At 45.3% G+C, this 22,649-nt stretch overlaps 1 protein-coding gene across 5 annotated transcripts in view; it reads left to right on the plus strand.

Annotated features, from left to right (window-relative positions):
- The first annotated feature begins 8,762 nt into the window (after positions 1 to 8,762).
- Astn2 (astrotactin 2) overlaps positions 8,763 to 22,649 on the plus strand; it is a 987,955-nt gene continuing 974,068 nt past the window's right edge. For all 5 annotated transcript variants that reach the window (XM_057784267.1, XM_057784266.1, XM_057784268.1 and 2 more), the window contains exon 1: positions 8,763 to 9,323. In XM_057784267.1, coding sequence (XP_057640250.1) covers positions 8,852 to 9,323 — 472 coding nt within the window. In that variant the 5' untranslated portion in view covers positions 8,763 to 8,851. The remainder of the gene's footprint in view (positions 9,324 to 22,649) is intronic.

Raw genomic sequence — 22,649 nt, forward strand, 5'->3', positions numbered from 1 at the left:
AATCACCATAACATTTCCCTTAAATTAGAATTAAATTCAGATTCCTCATCAAGATCTACATTGCATGAATAATTGAAGGCACACTCATTTCTGAGTATTATTTTAGTCTCTACTTGCCATCCTTCTTAATTCTTTACCCATATTAGCATTAATAGCACTGCCCCAAGCTCTCTCAGGAACCCTGCCCATTGTTCTTGCTCCCTTAAATCTCTACTCCTTTGTCTTAAGTCCTACTTACCCTTCATGTCTTCTCACTGTCGCTTTCTGACAAGTTATCTGAATTTATGTTTCAAAGAATCATGTTCTTGTTTAGCACAATACAGTTAGAAACATTCGCTCATGTGGTGTTTCCTTTTCTATTGATATCTCTTGTTGGGGTTGGAACCCAACATAGATTATAGATTGTGGGGCAACATTATACAGGTCTCTCTCTCTCTCTCTCTCTCTCTCTCTCTCTCTCTCTCTCTCTCTCTCTCTCTCTCTCTCTCTCTCTCTCTCTCTCCTCTCTCTCCCTCCCTCCTTCTCTTCTCACTATAACCCAGGCTGGAACTCATTAATCCTTTCTCTTCAGTCATCCAACATATATGTATTTTTTTTTATTTTGCATTTGCTATTGATTCCAAGAGCTTAAATGAGGACACAGAACACTTTAGCCCCTCCCTGGGAATACTGTTTCACAGTGTCCCTCATGCCTAGAAATGTTTTGTGGTAGCATGACACAGAGCAGAGGAAGAGAGGCAGGCAAGGAAGAAGAGAAGAGGCTAGCGTTTAACTAATTTTCCTTTTTATCTCTGTAAGCTAGAGCCTACGTCTGAAAACAAAAATGTGCCTGAGATATGGGAAGGGTGGCTTCCCATATTTTTTCTTGAATTTCACCATAAGCCTCTTAGAAGAGAATGGAGTGAAGCTTCAGATTCAGGGGACACAGAGAACATGCAGAATCCCAGGCTTGCTGAGTCTGCAGATTCTCACACAATAGTCATCAAATAGAGCTTGCTAAGTGGGTCAGCAGCAGCAGTGGCCTCTGCCTCCCTGAGAGACATGCAGGAATGGTCCTGAGAGTCAAGCCCATGTAAAGGTCCTTGAGGTAGCAGGGAATAAAAGGGGAAGGGTGTCTAGATTTGGAGGTCAGGTCATTGAGATCCCTGCTCTAATAGATTGTAAAAAGACCTAAAACATCAGCCATCTTAGATTTTCACTTCAGACCACCAGCCAATTAACATCCACCATCAAAAACGAGAATCATTTCGTTCTTTAGATGAAGAAAAGATGTCTTCAGAGACAGAATACTTGTTTAAGGTATCAAGTCTACCAACTGGGATGGATGGAGTTTAAATCCTGATTTGCTTGTGGTGAGAACTGTTAGATATTGCATTAAAATTGAAAACCAACATGCATACAACAGTCCACAATACCATTGAGTCCTCAACCCTAAATAAGTCATAAATACAGCACTTTGTAGAAAATAGCCAGAGAACGGGAGTGGGGTTTATGAAACACTGCCTTCTGGATATTTGTCATGGCCATAGCAATCATGACCACATAGCAGCTGGGAAGGAACTGCAGCAGGGATGCACAAAAATTCACATGAAGATGGGAGGGGTGCTAGTGGGAACGCAGGGGTCAGCAGTACTGTGGAGGTAATGGAGAGGGCTACGATCACAGTATAATTATAGACACACCTGAAACTGACAAAACGTGAAACGACAACATTGAAATGCACAGGATGTTAGAAGCTGTCTTCACTTTCTCTCCTATATTCATGTTCGCAGGTTTTCTAAATGGTACAGTGGAAACGCAAACCCAGTGTGCTCTTATGCAAGAAATTGTGTTTCTAACCTGTAGGCATGCATTCATTTATCTATTCAACAATCTTCATTGATAGCCTCGGTGGCAAGAATTATAGGATTATCACATTTATGGAAATGATAATTTAGCAGAGAGCACAAGACTCCTGACCATCCCTGCTATATAACACCTTAACTCCAGCACTCAACTTTCTCTATACATCCCAAAGTCGGAAAGGTTTTAATTCATATAAATTGCCCAACATCTTTCAAAGCCTGCATTTTCTGTGTTCTCAAATGCTTCACATGCAAAGCAAGGTTTTTTAAATCCCAATTTACAGTCTTTCAAGAATTCTCTGAGAAAAAAAATATGGAGCCTGTCTAACACAGAGCAGGCACCCAGTCAACGTTGTGGAAACAATGACCAGATGCTGATGTTGTTTTCTGTTCAAAATATAACAATAAAAATCATGTGCAGCAGGAAGGAAAATGGCCCAGTGAAGAGAACATAGCAGAGAATAAAGCTTAAAGTTACACTTTTCATCAGCAACATGCATTTGAATGCACCAGGTTAGCAGTTCAGCTTGAATAAATTACAAAGAGGATACTGCAGTCCTCCCCATCACCCCCAAATCAAACAGTATCTCAGAGAGAAAAGACTCCAGAAAGGAGAAGTCTGTGGGACTCAGAAGAAGGACTGTGAAAATACACCAGGATTAAGATTTGTAAAAAAAAAAAAAAAAAAAAAAAAAAAAGGTCCATACAGGCATCACCCACTAATGTGCTTTAATGATAAAAGATTCCAGGAGTAACAGAGGAGGAACGTGGATAGGTCAAGTGATTAAAGAGGCAAAGAGGTACAGAAGTATGGGCACAAGCAAATGAATGATGGCAATGAATTAAAGATGAGTGGGCTAGGAACGGGAAATGCGAAAAAATGAATAAGGACAGAGAGACTCACTCTCAAGCAGTACTGTGAGGATTTTGACTGCAAGAAAAATGTGAAAGAATTGCTGTAAATCACAGAACAAGAAGGGGGTGATTTAAAGGAGTCAAGACAGGGAAAGAAGGAGGTGGTGAGAGGCAGGAGGTGGAGGAAAAAATAAAGATAATAAATTTCAGAATTGTTAAGGGAAAGAGTAAGAGAAGTACTGAGCTGAAGCAGGAATCAGTCAAACAGTTGTAGATGGAAATGAAGAATGACAACGGTGATTTAAACAGCCTTTCATCTTTCACAAAAGAGAAGTTGGAGACAACGGTAAACGTTTGCTCTATTATGAGATCTAGCAGAGATGGTCTGAAAATGGAAATGAGAAATGGAGAGAGGAAACTAACGCGACAGAGGTCACAGGGGGTCCAGATAAACAACCGTATGCAAGGGGAAAGAAGCCATCACCGCTGTTAGGAATGACTGTGTGCCGGACAGTACACGTGCTTCCGTCTGCACCTACCATCTCATTCTGCCTCCTCATAGGGAAAGAATAAAGCCTGGACAGAGTTATGAGTCTTGACCAAGAATTTAGCCAGCTAGTGAGTAGTAGAGAAAAACAATTTGAACGCACAACACCAGGAGAGACCTCTGTCGATATAAGGAAATAGATAGCAGCGGCAGATATATTTATAGTGATCGATTTTTGATCCAGCAACAATAAAAGGAAAAGTTCCAAGATTGACAATAATGTTGTCATTGATTCTAAACAGACTGATGGTGCTGGGCTCAGCGCAGGCCTGATGCCCAGGGATTGGCAGAACCAAGGATATGAGGCTGAAGGGAAGGAAAGGAAACAGGCTATGCTCTCTGATGAATGGAGACAACGTGCTGGGGGGGGGGGGCAAAGCAGGATTAAAAGGAGGAAGTGAGTTACCCAGAAGGTGGTGATGGAAACCAGGGAAAACAAATGGTGGAGACTCTAACCACAAAGGGGGTTGATGGAAGACTGAGCTCAGACAGAGCAGAGATAGAACCTGAAATAGTAGTCCTTTGTCCTGAACTGGGGTTTATTTGTGGCCCACTGATCATCTTGAGGCTTAAGGAAGAAAGGATATTTTTAAAAATTACTTGAATCGTAGAAAACAGGGAGGGAGAGAGAGAGAGAAAGAGAGAGAGATGGAAGGAGGTAGTGGGGATGGGCAGATAGAGAGATGTTTATTATAGAATTTTAAAAAATAATGCTCTATTCTATTCTCTGTAGATGTATAGTTAATTGCTATTTTGAAGACTGTCTCACAGTAAAATTCAATAAATCTCTCATCATTTCTGGCATGATACTTTGTGTGTTTACTCCCTGGTGATTACTGCACTGGCTTGGATGTAGACATAGTGGCAACTAATACAGCTCTGATATATTTGCATGTGTTAGTCTTTATGCTTAAGGATGTATGAATGAATGGGTGTGGGTGGGTTCTTGTGCACATGTGTTTAGGTACCAGAGAACATATTTGTGGCTTCATTCTTCAGATGCCATTTACCTCCCCGTCACTCACACACATTTTTTCCCCAGATACTGGCTTGTAGCTTACCCAGCAGACTAGGCCAGTTGGTTGCTAAGTCCCATAGATCCCCTTGTATTTGCCTTCCCAGCCCTGGTATTACTAGAACATGCCAGCATGATTTGTTTTTTTATATTCTTCCTGGGAAGTGAACACAGGGCATCATACTTGCAAGGCAGCAGTTTACTGACTGATCTTTCCCCCCACCCAAACCCATATCTTGGTATACTAAAGTTCATAGTCTGGTGGGAAAATATATACAGAAACAACACTAGGGAATTGACTATCACTAAAATATTGAATAAGTTTGGTAAATATAACTGTGCTAAACCATAAAAGCATGTAGAGGTGGAAACCAGAGTGGAAAACAGGCTGCCTGAGGGTCTTATTAAATGACATATTTTATTGATTGGCAAAGGAGGGAGGGAGGTTGGCTAGATGAAGGAAAGGGACTTCTATATAGGCAGAGAGGAGTCTAGAAAGATGCTGGGTCCAGGAGCTTGAAATACTTAGATAACAGAAATGAGATTTCTATATGGGGGCCAAATGGTTGTGATGAAGTCTCCTCGATAGGAGACTGGAGGAGAGAACAGGAGGTAAGATGTGTACGATGATTGGATTTGCTTGTATCATTAATGAGAGCTTCATAGGTGTGAGACGATTTCCCATGCATGGTCTCATTTAATTCCTATAATGACCCTGAGAAATGGGGAGTACCTTGCCCATCTCACAAATGAGAAATCAAAAGGTCCAGTAGGTGCCTTTAGGTGGCCTGAGCCAGTAGTAAACAGCAAGGTTTGTGTATAAGCAAAGATTCTCTTCCCAGCCCCTGGCTTGCCAACCACCCCAGGTAGTGTAAGCAGAAAAACTGGAATAGATTTTGATAACATGATAAAAAGGAGGGGGAAGAAAATCCTTAAAAAATACCTATATAGGCAAATGTGAAATACAAAAATAGCAGGAAATATTTTAGAGAAAGAATGGAAAGAATGAAAGGCAAATGGAATTTTGGATTAGCAGAGTCAGAAATGGAGGTCTAGGGGGCCTTAGACAAGAAAAAAATAAACCATTGATGAAATAAAGCTAATCAAACCAATAATAAAGTGAATCGAGGATAGAAGGAATGAGAGTGACTGCATGGAAAAGGAGCAGTGACCAACAACTCCAGGACAGGGATTTACAGATGGAGGGGCTGCCTGCGAGGTGTGGGAGGGATGAGGAAAGTTGAGGAGTCAGATACCTGTTTCCTGCCTCTTGGAGAGTGAGATTAACATTAAGTTTACCGTCTTTCTTAAGCCTTAGCTGTCATATCTGTGAGTAAATTGTAGATGTTTCCGAGGCCATGTATCAAAATAATAATTAGAATTTATTAAGCACCCACCTTGTGTCGGACAGAGATTATCATCATAGCACATACACCTTTATGGTAGTTTCTGGAATCAGGATCATGTGTTCTGAAACCCTAATTCTTTTCCTGCAGTCACTCCAGGTTTGCCACTAACATTAATTCTGTGCTCTGTGGCCGACTTTTATGCACTGTCTTCTTCCTTTCTCTCTTTCTCTTCCTACTCACTGGACTTCCTTCACTAACCATCATAATCTTTGCCCTTGCTGCCCTTTGTTTCTGCATTCCTATGTTCTCGCACAGATGTCTGGGTTCCAAACAACAGAAACTAATTCTGAATAATTTAAGTAAAAAGACAATCCAAAATTCTGTGAGATTTGATCACACAGAATCACCAAATGAGTCCATGGTCTGGTCTAAGGATCCCTGATGTGCAGAGCACAGATAAAAACCACAACCTAGAACCAGTATGGTCTTTGTAACAGCAAGCACAATATGAATCAGAAAGAGGAACTTAACAAGGATTTTCAATGGTTTATACCAAGACACTAGGCTCCATACAGTGAAACTCATTCATGTATGTAATTCCCCCAAAGTTGACACTTTGGCCCTTGATGGATTCTGTGCGATGCCACATTCTCTCCCAGAATCTGGAGTAGCTCAGTCTGATTGGTAAAGTTTGTATCACGTGCCCAAGCCTTAACTGCTGGGGAGGTTGATAAAGTGTCTAGAAATATTTAGATTCTTCTTGCTCTGTACCTCTGACAGCGAAACACTTTTGGATGCAGGCAAAAGATCCATTTAGACAAAGCAATTGCAATTGGAGCTTTAACGTGCAACTCTTACCAGACTCTGGTGGCTTCACTCCAGTGTCTGCCACAGCCTCTCAGAAGCTTTCTCTGATTTTCCCAAGTTGCAATCATAAGACACCTCTCAAAGTCTGCCTTCTGGCCTGTCTGCCTGGGTACCTGAGATGCCTTTGTACAGGTATCTTTCCTGGACCTCCCACATCCATTTTTTAGGTCTCTAAAGGCAGTAGTTCTGTTTATCCATCACCGAGTGCCCATAAAAGTGCTTGGTAGGGTATTTGTTGGTGAATGAATGTCTCATTTGACAGGCCTTTGTATCAGAGGTTCAGAAAGGACTTGCACAGACTCTGCCTTACATAAGGGAGCCCTTTTTTTCCTAGTGTGCACTTCTATAAATGGACTATGTCAGCATATTTGAAAAAAGGGGCATAGAGAATCAGAAGGCCCCGTGTCAGAGGATAGTGGCAGATTGTAAGGGCACAAAGGGGAGACTGAGGGAGGCAGAGCGATATGTTTGGGGAAGTAAGTGGACTGAAGCGGGCATCAGAGAGGCAGGGACCATTTAGAATCAGGGGACTAAAGGCTGGATGCCACTCTCTACCCCTTGGCTTCACAGAGGAGGAATCCTTACAAACCTCAAAACAGAAATAGACTCAACTTCCAAGGTCACTAAGGACAATCGAATTTCACAGAAACAGCCTGGGTTTAGAGGCTGAGAGTTTGAATCCAAGTTCTTAGCCAAGCTACCTTAGAAAGTTTCCTTACTTTTCTGACTTCCTGGTCTCAGTTTTCTTACTCAGAAATTGGAAATAAAGACTCCCATCTCACTGGTTTAGGGTTATGTATGAAGCTTACATATGCACATGTCTACACCTAGAGGAGGAGCACAGACCTCTATTTTCCCTGTGCTTTTAGTTATCTGCTTTTATCCAAAGGCTTTGAAAGAGATTTTAAAAATCATGAAGGGAGAAGGAACGAGCAGTCCTGGTGAAAGCTAAGAGGGAAGAGACAGAAAGGGAGAAGTTAGGAACAAACCTGCCAACGCTAAGACTCTAGTAAGGTACAGGTGGCCGAGCCAGACAGAGGAGGAAAATGGCTCATAAATTATAGGGAGGAAGCATTTATGAGATTAAAGTCAATGCAGGGAAGAAGGAAATGGGTGCACAGATGAAAGAGAACAGAAAGAAGCAAGAAGATGAAGAAAAGCCTAAATAGTCAAAGCAGACTGTGCAGGCTCAACTCCTGAAGGGGTGACGGCTCCCTTTGGGCGCAGGTCTGAAGTATCTAGGTTAGAAACTGGACTCAGCCCAAGGCCACAGGGTGCAATATTCAAAGACCCAGATTTAAAATTAAACTCTGATCTCCAGGAAAAAGTGTGTGTGTGTGTGTGTGTGTGTGTGTGTGTGTGTGTACCATTAGCAAACTTGGTGAGTGAACAGTCCTTTCCTGTGGAAACTGGGAAAGGACCCAGAAGCTTAGGGAGCCAGGATAGGTCTCTACCTAGCACCCTTTTCAGGAATTTCTCACTGAGAGAAGAAGCAGCCAAGCAGAGCTGCTCCAGGCTTAGAGCAGGGATCCAAAGTAAAAGTGTCTGAGTGGGCTGCCTGGCATGGAGGCAGCTGGGTACCAGAGCCACCTAGCTGAAGTCAGCTGCTGGGGAGGGTAATAGGTAATGAAGTTTGAAGCTTATGCATTCACTAGCATGTAATGCAACAACCCAGACCTGGATGGAGGGCGCAGCCGGTGTCCTAGTAGTGAGATAGCAGACAAGTGACTGTGAAGGGGGTCCTGATGCCCACCAGAACTTATTTCACACGCTACAACTGGGTAGAAGATTGAAGAGACTTATTCTTGAGATTGGTGTCAGGAGAGAAAGTTTGCTTGGCTATCCTAAGGCTCTCCTCAATTTCCATGAGAGCAGGGCCTTGGTCAAGACTAGGTTAAGGTGCACCCCTAGGTGCAGCCTGGGGTTTGAGCCAAGAAAGGGGTGAAGCTAGGACAGCTGAGTTGAACTAGGATGGATTGGAGGCGACACAAGAGGGCCCTTAAGTGTTAAGAATTTTAGAGAAAGGTGTTGAAGCTGAAGAACCTTGTGCAGGAGCCATAGGGGGGGATCCTGGGAAAGGGGAGGGAGCTACTGGGGCATGCACGAGGCCGGGCGGAGCCTCCAAAACGCTCAGGGTCTGCCAGGGGAGCAGGTGAAGGGGGGCCGGCGGCGGGGCGCGGGGAGGCGGCGCGGGGGGGCGGTCCAGGACCGATCGGGAGGCGGAGCCCAGAGCTGGGGGCTGCTGGCTAGTGGCTCTCTAGGCTCCTTAGCTCGGGCGTCCTGGTTCGCTTCAGTGTCCGTCGTCTCCACAGCTGCTTCTTCTTCCTTCTTCGCCACCGTCGCCACCGCCCGCAGCACCGCAGCCCCTCCCGCCATGGCCGCCGCCGGAGCCCGGCGGAGCCCGGGCCCCGGCTTGGGGCTTCGGGGACGGCCGAGTCTCGGCTTCAACCCGGGGCCGCCGCCGCCACCGCCGCCGCCGCTGCTATTGCTGTTTCTGCTTCTACTGCCGCCGCCGCTGCTGCTGGCCGGCGCCACCGCCGCCGCCTCGCGGGAGCCCGACAGCCCATGCCGGCTCAAGACCGTCACGGTGTCCACGCTGCCCGCCCTGCGGGAAAGCGACATTGGCTGGAGCGGTGCCCGCGCCGGGGCCGCGGCCGGGACGGGAGCCGGGGCCGGAGTAGGAGCAGGAGCCGCCGCTTCCGCGGCCGCCGCGTCCCCAGGCTCCGCGGGTTCAACTGGCACAGCTGCGGAGTCTCGTCTCCTGCTCTTTGTGCGTAATGAGCTCCCCGGACGCATCGCGGTGCAAGATGACCTGGACAACACAGAGCTGCCCTTCTTCACCCTGGGTAAGGGTAGGTGCCACTCACGCGGAGTCGCAAGGAACCCAGAACCCTTAAGTGATGCCAGACTGGTGGAGGCGCCCTGGGGATCCCCGCTCCAGGCTGCCCCATCTGGGTAGGCAAAGGGCAGCGAAGGGGCCCCGAGGGCGCACAGGTGGTTGGGAAGGAGTGTGGGGCAGGAGGTCCTGGAGAGCGCGCTCTGGGAGCCCGGGGGCGTGCCAAGGATCCCGCAGTGGGGACCTGGCCCTCCGCTTCGCAATCCGTTTTTGAGCTCCGCCCCTTGCATTCCGGACGTCGGAGACCCGAGTCGCTCGGTGTGCTCTGACCAGAAACTGAGCAAGAAAGACCCTTGTCCTGACGCCAGTTAATGGTCAAGCTGAGCACTACCCCTCTGGACAGCTCCACTTTTCTCTGGTCTCGGAGTTGTGGATTCTGCCTTTCCCGTGGGTTTTCTCAGGATCATTGCAGAGTAGCTACGCGAATAAGGAAAGACCCAGTCCGGGAAAGCTCTGCTTCCGGATGGGCTTGGTGACCTTGGCTAAGTCGCTTCCCCTCTGAGCTTCAGTTTTGGCCTTCTGTGAATTGGGGCTGGAATCGATTGAGTAATGTTTGAGGACTGAGTCTCTGAGCCCAAGCTCTCCACTTTTACATACTCCATCCCCGTTATCCTCATCACCTTCTCCCTTCTCCATTCCTCCCAGTTGAGAGCAGGCTTGTCCTTGCTGTTTGTTCACTTACTGGGCTAATAATAATAAAAGCAAGAAAAAGGACAGGAGGGGGAACTGATGGGGGTAGGGGGCTCAAATAGAAAAGTTAATCAGAAAGTTCGCCAGCGGCTTGCCGCCTGCTGATTCCCGGCGCGAATCCCAGGGGAGTCGGCCCTTCCGTGGAGCTGTGGGAAGCGCGGCTGATTTCCCACCCGGGTAATTGATAGCTTAATTATCTCAGAGAGCATTTACAAAAATGTTGTTCCCCTTAGCTCTCCCGCGCTCGCTCTTCGCTTGCTCTCTCCTCCCCTCTTGGGGGCGCGGGGCGGGATTGGTTGTCGGAGTCAGGCCAACAACAGTGCGGGAGAGGCGCCAAAGGCTCGCGTGGAAAAGCGTCTCCAAGATCCTTGTTTTATGGGGATCTAGATCTGGTTCCAGTGTCGCGTAGCGGCGGGCTTTAGTGGTTGGCATTCTTAGGAGCCAGTCCCGGAACCTCCGAGGTTAACTCTTGGTTTTCCGGAGAAGACCTACACAGTAATGGACTAGACTTCACTCCCCTGGGAGCCCTGATGTTTTAAAATCTATTTTGCAATACCCTCGCTCCTTTCCCTTTCATTTTGGCTCTTTGGCATTTGAGCCAGCAACGAGGCTGACCACAGGGTTTGGGGTCCCTGTGCCTTACTGACTAGCTGTTACTTGAGTAACAGCTTTCTGTGGAGATTTCTGGAGGGGGCAAGCAGGAGAATCCCTGGAGGGTTCCCAGGGGACTTCCTATGGCAATGCCTCTGGAGTGTGGCATGTGACACACAAACAAACACACTCTCACACACAATCTCTCTCCTCCTTCCCTCCCTCCTTCCTTCCCTGCCTCTCTTGCAGCATAAGCTAAGCACTCATAGACACATGCATACAAACTCTCAGTAGCCTTTCCCATGTTCACCCAGGGGCTGCTCACATCCAAGGAAGGTGGTGCATAAGGGTCTACGTGGAGTTCATGAAGGCACCAAGCTTGGGGTGTAGGTCTCTTCTCTCCAAATATACAAAAACTTTCCTCACCACTCTCAGTCATGCCCCTGCCTCTCTGTCCCAACATAGCTCTCCTCCAGATAACATAAGATACCAGGATTGGAGGTCCTTCTGCATAGCCATTCAAGTGAAGGAGACAGAATGCTGGCCCCTGTGTAGGGCCTGAGTTGGCATTCAGAACTTCAGAGCTTTCCAGTTCATCAAAGATGTGAGAATTAAGTCCAGCTACTTATACAATTGCCTCAGAATTCCTGGAGCTAGCAGTAATTGCCATTTTTAACTTTGGCTTTCAAGAGGATGGGCACCTCAGTAAGAGTCAAACAAAGCCCTGAGCTGGAAGTTTTGAGTGCCTTAGAATAAGCATGCGAGTCCCGGGTACACTCCATTCGGAGCCTTTTACTGATAAACAGGCCGGAGCTGAGTGATTGGGGACCTTCTGCCCTTGGAATAGTCAGACACTTGCCTCTTTGGCGGCACTAAGCTTTTTGGGTCCACACTGTGAATTGGGTTCCCACCACCACCCCCGCCCCACCCCAGAGTCCTGCATTGGCAGCTCAAGAGCTCCCGACAGGGATTTGGCTAGCGAGGTACTCAGCAGATGGCAGGGTATAGCAGGAGCTGTGTAGGGAGACGTGGGCTTTTTATTTGTGTTGGTCTTCGAATGTTTGCGTGTAAACATGAAGTGCACAATGAGCTCTTAGAGGGGCAGGCTGCCTGGCAATGAGGATTTCTGACAGCACCAGGAGGGGGTGGGCAGTGTGAATTATTTATGACCTCTTCTTTCCCAGTGTCCTAAGGCAGCTCCATTGCACCTCTGGACCTTTATTCATGTTCTCTGATATTTACTTCTGGCCAGTAAGACTATATTTTCACCATGACTTTGTTCTTTTAGGGAGGGGTCATAGCTGTGTGTACAAAACTGGGGCTCAAATCCTGCCACTAGTGGGGAGTGTAGAGCCACCACTAGGGTATAATAGTGTTTGTCAAAGCCTTCCCTGCCATGACTTGGGTCCTGTAGGACTGTTGCTTGTATTAAATGTTACAAAAATACAAAAATTTAGTTGGGGCCCTTAAGGTATGTCTCTGCATATACCATCTATTATTCTTATTCTTCAAAACCATCTTCCCTCTTTCCACTCTGTCTTGTATTGGAGTATTGGTAAATTTCTGAGATTTTTCCATTTGGATCCATTCCTTTTTATACCTTTCCCTCTCCCACGAATCAAGGCTGCTTTCTGTAAATTGGAACTCACGTTTGGATGTGGAGGATCCCCAGGTTCTCAGGCTTGGGCCTCTTATTTTGAATCTGATTATGTCAATGGCATTGACAAAGTAAATTTTTCCTAAAAGTGATCAAGGAATAGCAAGTAGTTATTGAATCTTTAATGTCATGCTGAGAGTTTTACTCTTGCCATGTATTATTAATTCATACAAAATATTATGGAGAGTGAACTACCGTTATTCCCAGTTGATAGATGAGGAAACCTTCTGAGAGATTCCTGTACAAAGTCACACTGTGGGAAAGTGGTGGAACTGTAAGCAAGATCCTAGACTATTAGATCTTCTTGGCGGTTGTCAAGCTGGCATCCTGAAGAAAGGGTGCTGTTGATACAGGACAGGTACTAGGTAGTGTGGCGGCGTAAATGAATGCAGACAGATTATATAGATATATACAGCTTTAATAAGGAAATAGACTTACAGGACCACAGGTTCCCGCGGAGAACAGGAAAAGCGGAGCAAAAAAGGGCTGCTGCAGATTTATCAGCAAACATTAGCCCAAGGCGAACACGCCCCCAATGGGTGGGGCTATATCCCTACAAGGTAGAGAGACAATCTCTGCATCAACAAGAAGAGAAACTAATTTGCAGGAATCTCCTCTAAGCCAGAGAGCTGAGTAGAAGGATTTGAAAGTGATACTTGAATTAAATGATCAAGTCCCAGGACTCATGACTGTCAAGGACATGCTGTTTAGTAGCAGATGACTGTGGAGATGATGTGACATCAGGGAAGAAAGATATATCTATAGACTTAAAGACTAGACTTTTTGGGATACTTCTTGTAGCAGAAAAAAATAAACTTGTGCTACAGTTCACTGAAGATTGTAGAAGGAAATTTGAAGAGAACCCAAGTGTTAAATATACCAGGGGAACTTAATTAGTGCTAGGCTCTAGTAATCTCTCACATGGCTCACTGTGACCTTGAACAGGTCATTTCCCCTCCAGATATGCAGTTCTTTTGCTGTAATATGAGTGGGTAGATGAGCCCTAAAATAATCCTGTGGTAAAAGGCTTCTGTGACCTACTCTGTCATTTCTCACTTCATTTGCCTTTGCTGGTAACATGGGGGTGTTGGTGGAGATGTATTGAAAAAAAAACTGGTTTTGAATAGGAACAAGAGTTAATGAAGGGCTTCTGAGGTCAACCTGCATGCCACAGGGTCCTTGTCTGCCCCCTGGCAGCCCTGCAGTCTGCTCCTGGATTTAACTTCCATGCCCAGGCATAGGGAGGTATAATCCTTTTTTTCTCTTTATGATTAGAGTCTGGCCAGACTGTTTACTACCCTGATTCAGCCATAAGAGAAAAAAGAAGTGTCAACATTTGTGAATAATTTGTCTTACTGTGTAAACCTGGTAGGAGCTAATGTAATGTATGGACAGTAGGACTGTGAGGAAAGAACGGTCTTTGAGTATATCTTTAAATGCACCTCCATGGGTAAGTCTGGCTGAATCCTGATTGTCTGTCCCTGAAAAGATGCTCTTTTAAAGAAAGTGATCAACTTGGGTGGAGGAAAAACATTCACTATGAAATACCCATGTGATTTGTCCAATGGTCAGTCCAGTGAAGGGTTTTTTTTTTTTTTTTTTTTTTTTTTGTAGTCTTCATAGAAATTGATACTCAAAAGTGGCGTAAGGGACTAGGCACCTAATTGGGGGTGAATGAGAGCAGAGGACTTATTAAGAGAACACTCCGCAGAGGGCTGAAGAGGTTTTCTTCAAATGTCATCAGTGCACAATGAGAAACCTTTCTTGTGTGGGGAGTCTTTTTAAAGAACATCCAAAAAGCAAAAAGATAGAAAGCAGGGACAGGTTGAGGGAGCTGTCCAGCAGCTTGTGTGCTGACCCCCGGGTTATAGTATAAGCTGGCTGAGAAAAGACAAGATCACCATTAACCAGAAACTAGCAGCTTTTGGTCAGGTTTTTGAAAGGGGGACACAGGGCCTTAGAGATTGTCTCTGTATTGGTTTCTGGTTTGATTCTAATGATTCATACCTTTCATTTGCATGGAGGAACAATGCTTACAAGTGTGCTATGTCACCCAACGGTATTTCTGATGCCAGAATATTTGCTAACATCAGTTCCATTGTTCAGTTGTGAGAGATTCTGGAATGGAAAAAAGAGAGACTTTATCTAAAAATCAGGCTATGTTTCAAGCAATGTTTGTATTCCATCAGTCACCAGGTTAATTGTCATTAAATGGGTATGTTTGGGTAACAGTCAAATTTCAGTATCTGCCCTGCTGGGATGGGGATAAGTGTAAACTGTGCCTAAGGCTGCAGTGGTGCACATCTCTGTTAACCCAACTCTTGGTCTGCATGCTTTTCCCCTTTCCAGTTCCTTCTGTCATTCCCCACCCTACTTCTTTCCAGCTAAAATCTAATGAAACCTATTTAACACTCACGGCAGAGAGAAATGCATTGCTTGCTCTCAGAGAGCACCATGGTGGAGAGAAGGGGGTGGAGTTGTCCCAGTCCACCAGATTTGGTGTCTGAGGTGTTTTATGTGCATGTGTGTGCTGGAGGTGGTGTTGACAGTAATGAGACAGCAGACCTGTGGTATCTTTGCAGGACCCAGAGCTTGACTATGACCAGGCATCCTGCAGAGAAATCTACTTTATTCTCATCCCCTTGCATAATGTACTTTGGGTTTTATCTGAGGTCAGAAAACATGAACACATGTTCTGAGAGAAAGGGGGCTGGAAATTGACAGTGACCTCTTAGGTGATGTCCTAAAACTGATAGCATATTGTCTTTTTTGATTACAAACTGTCAGAAGGCATTGAACCCATTGTTTCCATATTATATAGCAACACGGGGTCTGGACAAAGAAAAATGCTCAGTTCCAGTTAACACTTGAACCTAGGCTCCTACATGAAGAACTAGCTTTGATGCATCTCAGTGCATGCAGTGTTTTTGAGCATCATAAAGTATGCCAGTCTTTTCTCCTTCCCTGACAAATAAACAAACAAACAAATACCCTTAAGCAGAAAAATCTTTTTAGGGAAATTGAATTTGTTTCCTGCCCAAGTATCCAGCTGGTTGGATTCAGTCTCTCCAAAAGAACCCTGCCAGATAATGTATTTTTGTCCTAGAGGAGGGGACCTTTTCCTTAGAGGGTGGACAGAAAAAGTCTGTTCTTCTCTAGAAAAAAAAATGGTTGTATTTAACCTTGGGGTGGAGCAGAATCAGAGGCATGCTTGGTTTGCTGTGCTAACACTTTCCCTAGTTCTCTCACTGACCAGCTAGTGGCAACAGAAGATTAACTATAGCTGGTTTTCCCTTCCCTGCCGCAGAGCAAACAGCTTTCTGCCTGACTAGCCGTCAGACAGCAGTGCTTGGCAGGACTTGCTCTGTTTGCTACTACTTGCTGTCTGCTTTCAGTTGCTTTTTTCTACTGTCTGTGGGTATTTTTGGACAACAGCATCCAGAAAGAATTCCCTTTCGAATGGAAAAAGGTGGGGATTATCCACAGAAACGTTCAGTGCAAGACTGATATAGTCTGCAGTTTCAACCCAGGCATGCCAGAAGAGAGATTCAGTCAAGTCTGTAAGTTGAAATTTGAGAAAGGCATTGTATTCACCTCATGAGGGAAGTACGTCCTCCGCTGTATTGCTACAGACACTGTTGGGTCCAGCAACACTTCTCTATGCTACTGAAATTTCAGCAGTCAACTTGTTTATTTTCCCCAAGAAGTCTCTTTTCTAGTCAGTTTATCCTGTCAACTTGATTTTATCAGAAAATCAAGTATCATAATGGGAATCTTCACCTGGCATTCTCTTCTTGCTCTTAGGCCAGGTTCAGGCTCCCGCATACTACTGCAAGTCCCTTGATCACATTCTATCCAATTATCCTACAAGGACCTTTCTCCTTCAATTTCTAAGTGCTTCACCCCCACCCTTATAAAATCCCTATTTTCCATCTAAGACTGAGTTCAAGTGCCAACTTACCACTGGAGTTTTCTTGAACCCTTTGCTTGAGCATTGACCAGTCACCATCAGTATGAAAACCATCATGATAGCTGCCAGTCCTGGGAGAATTCCAAAGCACCTGTGACATGCCTGATTGCTCTGGTATCATGGGAAATGTAAGAGAGTTACTTCCAAGGACCACTGCATTCAGGAGGCTTCTCTCTCATCTGCATATGTGCATACATGTATGTACATGTCTACTGCTCCAGAACAATAAGGTTAAATATGATAAGCAAATTCTGAAGTATATGAAAGATGACAGGTTCTATAAAAAGTAAACAAATAGATAAAAAGAGAATTCGGAGTTCTGAGATGAGGGAGTAAGTTTTAATATAAAATATCATAGAGGAGTTTATTGAAAATGTGAGATTAAAACGAAGGCTTAGGAGAAATGAATTATTATCCAAGAAAATCTAGGATATCCAAGAAGGGATATCCTAAGCAGAGAGTCGTCCCAGAAAGACCTGAATCAGGAGCAGACCCAGGTCATTTGAGGCACAGCAAAGGATGGTGAATGCAGTTGGAGTAGAATGGGCAAGCTGGCAAAGAGAAATCAAGTTACACATGGCTGTGCAGGGAACTGTCAGGATATCAGCGTTGGTCCCCTTGCCATTGGATATGCATGAGCTTAAATGAAAGAAAAACCAAGCTCTGACTTGCATTTCAAAAGCATTACACTCTGCTCTGTGAAGAGAAGGGATGGGAAAAGAAGGACCCCAGAATACCGTTCATGTGAGAAAGTATGACCCAGAGTAGAACAAGAGCATTGTTTATAGCACGTTTCCTTACCTGTCTTGTGCTGCTTTGCTGTGCAGCCTCCAACCAGCCAGCAGACCACTCTCATTTTGTACTACAATGACTATTTCCTTGGCATGTGTAGTGTACAGAAGATCATGGATAATGGTAACCTCATGCTTGCTACATCCCATGTCCAAATCCATACTTGAAAAAAACCAGAGAGGTATTTCATCACACTTTTCCTCTTAAGGATGAGTTTGAACAGCACCTCTACTTAGAAGGAGCTGTTCTTAAGCTCAGACCAAAGAACCATTTCCACCATTGTTTCCAGTATCCTCATCTGGGTTTTGTGTATGGTACAAAAGAGACAGCATGATTAGAAGAAATAGTGCTGGATTTGTGGAAAGGCCTTACTTTAAGAGTTTGGAAACCAAATAAAGCATTAGAACTGGGTATTATGGCAAACAGGAAGGAATTGGACAGTTAAGAAGATAACATGTTCTGAAATTATCAAGTGTTAGAAGTAGAAAAGCAAGATGTCCTTAACAAGTCATTGTGGGGCAGACGTCAGATCGTATATGTGCTGACTTGCTAATCGGCTGTGTAACCCTTCTGCTTTAAGAAGAACCACCAGGCAACCAGGAACGGGAGGATAGAGAATCCACTAGTGTCAGGTAACTATGGTAACTATCATCATCCTAGACATAGTGACCACATTCTGACAATGATTATGCTCCATGTGTTCCACACAGCATTCAATGGCAAATGTTGTTTGCGTGTATCACAAGCAAGCATAAACCTTAGAGACATACTCAAAACTACATGGCTCATATGAAATTAAACGTGGTCCAAACCCAAACAAGTTCTCTGGTTCTTCGGTTCTGCATTTTCTCTGACTTTCATGCCGGACAGAATAAGAGAAACTGTCAAATTTGATCTCTTTGTCTACCCCATTTTACTTCTTGCCACTTCTTATTAGGAAGAAGTTTCAGCCATTTCTCATATAGGTACTCGGGTGTGCCTGCGGTAGCACAAGGGAGCCAAGCACCTTGTTTCTGTGCTGAATGTAGCTGACTCAGCATCTCTCCTGCACACTTCCCCTGCCACACACACACACACACACACACACACACACACACACACACACAGAGTTTAGTGATTCTTTGCCATGAGCACTGGGCTTCGGTTCATATACTGTGGATGCTCCTGCCACTCATAAATTTGCTTGGGAGGCAAATTACATTTCTTCTGTGCCTTCTAGGGTGCCTCCTTCCTGTTTTATCTTTTGTCTCCCCATCTTTCCATTTTCACTCATGTTCTCCACTCTTCCTTTCTCCCATCCCTTAGGAATTCCCCACCTTTATGCTATGTGTAATCTTACAGAAGACTTAATGACCGTGACCTTTCAGGAATTTGTAAGTTTAGTGTTGTCTTTCTAGCAATGGCCAGGGCATCTGGTATCTATGATACACAGTTTCTATTTGGCTGGCTGTACTCTGTTTAAGCTCTTGTGCTTTTTAGCACTATTATGCGATTTTTATATTTTCTACTTTTAAAATGGGATTTTCCATTGGTCAGAAACAATATTATATATTAGAATTCTACAAACATCAATTAATATATGTTCTTCTAGAACACTGGAATTGGATAATATGCCTTTCAATTTCAGGCAAATAAATCTGTCATTGAATTAGCAGAGAGATGTCCATCTTCCAAGACCCCATAGGGAGTCCAGTGCAAGATGAACTCTAGGTAAGTTCCTCTGATGGGGAGTCAGTGAGCTGAAGTGGAGCATGTACCAGCTTTCAGCATCCGAAACCGGATGCAGACTCCAACATACATCTGCCTGAGCCAGGGTTCCCACATGCCATCTCTGTAAACTAGCCTTTGACTGCTTATTCTTAAGGCAAATGGAGCACGGCAATCCAGTGTGTGGTTTTCCGACCTATTTTTCTTTGGTGAACTCTCCATAAGCTACAAATTAGTAGGACCCAGCACTGTGCACAATTCTTACTTACAGTAAGCCTTGTGATCCTCGTGGAAATGCTGAATACCCATCATAGCCCAGCATGTTCTGTGACTCTTTGCCACCTGGGATCTTTGTTTTGATTTGATTGGGTGGGGGGGGGGTAGAGGTATGAATAAATAATGAATGTGGACTCCACTTCTCCCCTCCTCTTCTTTCTATATCTGGATTCACTGCCTATGCCTCTCCTCTCCCTCCCTGTTCCTCACTCAGTAAGGCACAAAAGCATGAAATGGCCATTGATCTCTGCCAGCTATGGAGAAGTGGGGGCAGGAGGGAATTCTGGGGTTGTCTGAGGACAGTTTAGGCAGAGAGGCACTGAGACACTGAGGCTAAGGCTGGTGAGTGTTGGCGTAGCAGGTGGGGGATATTCCTCTCCCTTCTGGTGGTGGCTGGCTGACAGAGTCTTACTCTCAGGCACGCAGGGAAGTCACGAGTGGCTTTGCAAGCAGCCGAAAAGGAAAGGAACATTTCCATTAGCAGAATCAGCAGTAAAGAGATTTCCAGCCACAGTAATAGCTGCATTTGGGGGAATCATTTCAGTGGTGCTGTGGGCGGAGGAAGGAAGGATGTGGGATGGTAAGGAAAGGCACAGGAGACGGGTGCTTTGCTTGATGACTAAATGAGAGCCAGGTGCCAAAGGGGAGGTACCAGTTCACTATGGCTGATCCTTTGACCAGCATTCAGGAACTCCCGATGCCCACCATATGGGCAGAGCTCTATCTGAGGGGACCCGAGGAGAGGATTTCTGCCTACTCTGTGTTGTCTTTGTTCCACTTACCTGAATTCCTCCTCTCATGGTTTTCACAGTAGCAGCAGCCTGCTGGGCTCCTGAGATTTGTACATGGAAAAGGGTTAGTTAACTCAGATTTTTCTGAACTTAGCATCTCATATGTGACACAGTCAAACCCAGGCTCTCAGTACAGGAACTTCTGGGTCAAGTGGGTCAATGCTTGGAAACCTGCATTTCCTCAAGATGCTGACTCCGGCACGTCTCTAGAGGATTTCTGAATGCCCTGGGTCATGCATGACTTCAACTGCACTCCTCATGTGCCTTGCCTGAGGCCCTAGCCTCACTGATGATGTGCACACAGTTGAATTCCTGACCCAAGGGTAGGAGTGCTACTTGCTTCCCCCTAGATCACACCTCATCTCTGCATCACCTACAGAAATCCTGGGCATGATCTCACTATTGCTTCTTCCAAGATGCCTTGCTTCTTTCCCTCCCTGGATGCTTAGATCTTCCCCTGGATGCTTACACCTCCCTGGTATGAGTGCTACATGTAGCAATGGCAACACAAAATGCCTAAGCTTAGATTTTAGATGACAGATGAATACAGATTTCATGTAAACATGTCGTGTGCGGTATTTGTGGCATAGTTATGGTAATGTCCCAATAACCTAAAATTTACATCTGAATGAACAACTTGTGTCATATTTATGAACCATAAGGCCCACTGTTTTGTTTTGTTTTGTTTTAATCCTGCTGGGGAACACACTGTTACTTAGGGATTTGATCCCTAAGCCCACTTAGCCTGTATATCCCCATCTCAAGAGATCAGTTATCCTTGTTAATGAATTGCCTCCCGTCCTTTGCCTTGCCTCATGCTGTTTTAATGTCCTCTAGAAGAATTCCCTTGTGAAGTCACTTTTGAATGTCCACATCCACTGCTGTCACCTATGTCCAGAACATGGGCTCTTCTAACATGGTGTTCTCCTGGTCTTCTCCTGGTCTTCTTGTGTTCTCTCTTTCTTTGTTCATTGCAGTCCATGGCTCATGGGCCAAATGCAGCACTCTGCTTGATGTTGTATGGCTTATAAACTGATTAATTCATCAAAAATAAGAAAAACACCATGTTCTGATACATGATAGCTGCATGGGACTGTGATTTCTCTGACCATTAAGTGTTGTTGGAACACAGTCACGCTCATTAGATTCTGTGCTGCTTGTGGCCACTGTTGCTCTTTGGTGGCACAGGCTGATGGCCACAGAGAGTATCTGGCCTGTGGAGCTGAAAATATTTACTAATTGCTCTTTATAGAAAGCTGGCCACCCCTGCTGCACAGAGTAGCCAGAGGAACCTTTCCAGGCAACAAATTGCTTTTTGCTACTTCCTCATTTAAAGCCTTCAATTACTCTTAAGATAAAAATCCTAATTCTGCTTCAAGGTCCACAAAATCTTAAATAATTTGCTTCCTTTCCAGTTCATTGTCTACCATTTTCTCTTTGGCTCACAAAACTCAAATATTACCTCCTTTAAGATGTCCTCCTGAACCAAAGTAGTACCTGTGTTCACCTCCTTCCCTGTACTTTCTATTCCATTTACTTCTAAAAGCCCGGACCCAGCAGCTTCCAGAAGACAGGGAGGATTCTGTTTACCCATTTTCTCTGCAAGACCTGAAGTTTAGAACACTGTCTGTAATGGGTTCTGACTGAAATGCAAAGGGCTGCAGTGATGTGTGTAGCCCTGTGGGTAGATGCCTTATGAAACCCAGTTGATGGGTGATGTGGTCATGGACAGCTGGGTGTCTTCCATTGGTACCCATTCTGCTTGATGTTACAATCGAGGCCCTCTTCTCTTCTGGGATGTTTCTGTCTCTAATGTGATGTGACTCAACAAAGTCATCTGTGGAGCTCTTCTTCACTGTAGGCTCCTGCAGGAGTCCTGGAGGGAGAGGACTCCCTCTGAGAGCCGCTGAGGCTGGAACACGGCAGCCTGCCTGAAAACCTTCCTCCTTTCCCACTTGGCTTCTTTATGGGGCTTCTGAGATCAAACCCTGGGCTCTGAGCCCAGGTGTGACTGGAGTTTCAAGTCCAAACTCACTAATTTGTGAGAGAACCTTCTTCAATTTTGTCCTTTTTAGCTTCCTCCAGGGAGGGAGACCCGAGAAGCTGACCACTGAAAGCAAGCAATTACCAGACTGCCAATAGTGGGCCTCCTACTGTCCCTACCCCTCCTTTTCTCTCCTCTTTGTTCTCTAGCCGCTTTAAAACACCTCTCCAAACTCCTGAGGCCTCTGGAGAGTTGCTCCCCCATTCACCTTCCTCCTTGCTTCCAGACAGAGAACAGAAGGGCTCTTCTGCCCTCAGAGAGACAGCATGCAGGAAAGCAGGATGGGAGGAGGGGAGAGGACGAGGGGGATCTGGGGAGCAATCTCGGGGCTGTGGCTCTGCACTGGCTGCAGCAAGGATTAGAAAGTGGAACAGGTTTGCAAGCTGAGAAGCATACAGCTCTGCTCAGTTTAGAGACAACAGAAGTCTGGTTCTGCTTCTGCCACTGCACGAGCTCTGTGACTTCAGATAAATGACAGTCCCTCTTTGGGTCTCAGCCAGGATTAAGCAAATGTCAAGAGGCTGCTCTTCTTTGGGGTGCTGGAGAAGAGTAGGTCACATAGGGTATTCTGTCCGGAGAAATCATCCAGGCTGCTCAGCTGCTGGAATCTCAGGTGCCTGGAATGATGCCCAATATGCAGTCGACAGTTAATAAATGTTTGCTGAGAGAAAGAAAGAATGAATGATGAATGGAAAATACGTGTGGTCATACTGTCACTCTCCACTTCTGAATCCATGAGATTCATTGCTAATCAATCA

The sequence above is a fragment of the Chionomys nivalis genome, chromosome 11 (genome assembly GCF_950005125.1).
Source record: "Chionomys nivalis chromosome 11, mChiNiv1.1, whole genome shotgun sequence".
NCBI classification, from domain to species: domain Eukaryota; kingdom Metazoa; phylum Chordata; class Mammalia; order Rodentia; family Cricetidae; genus Chionomys; species Chionomys nivalis.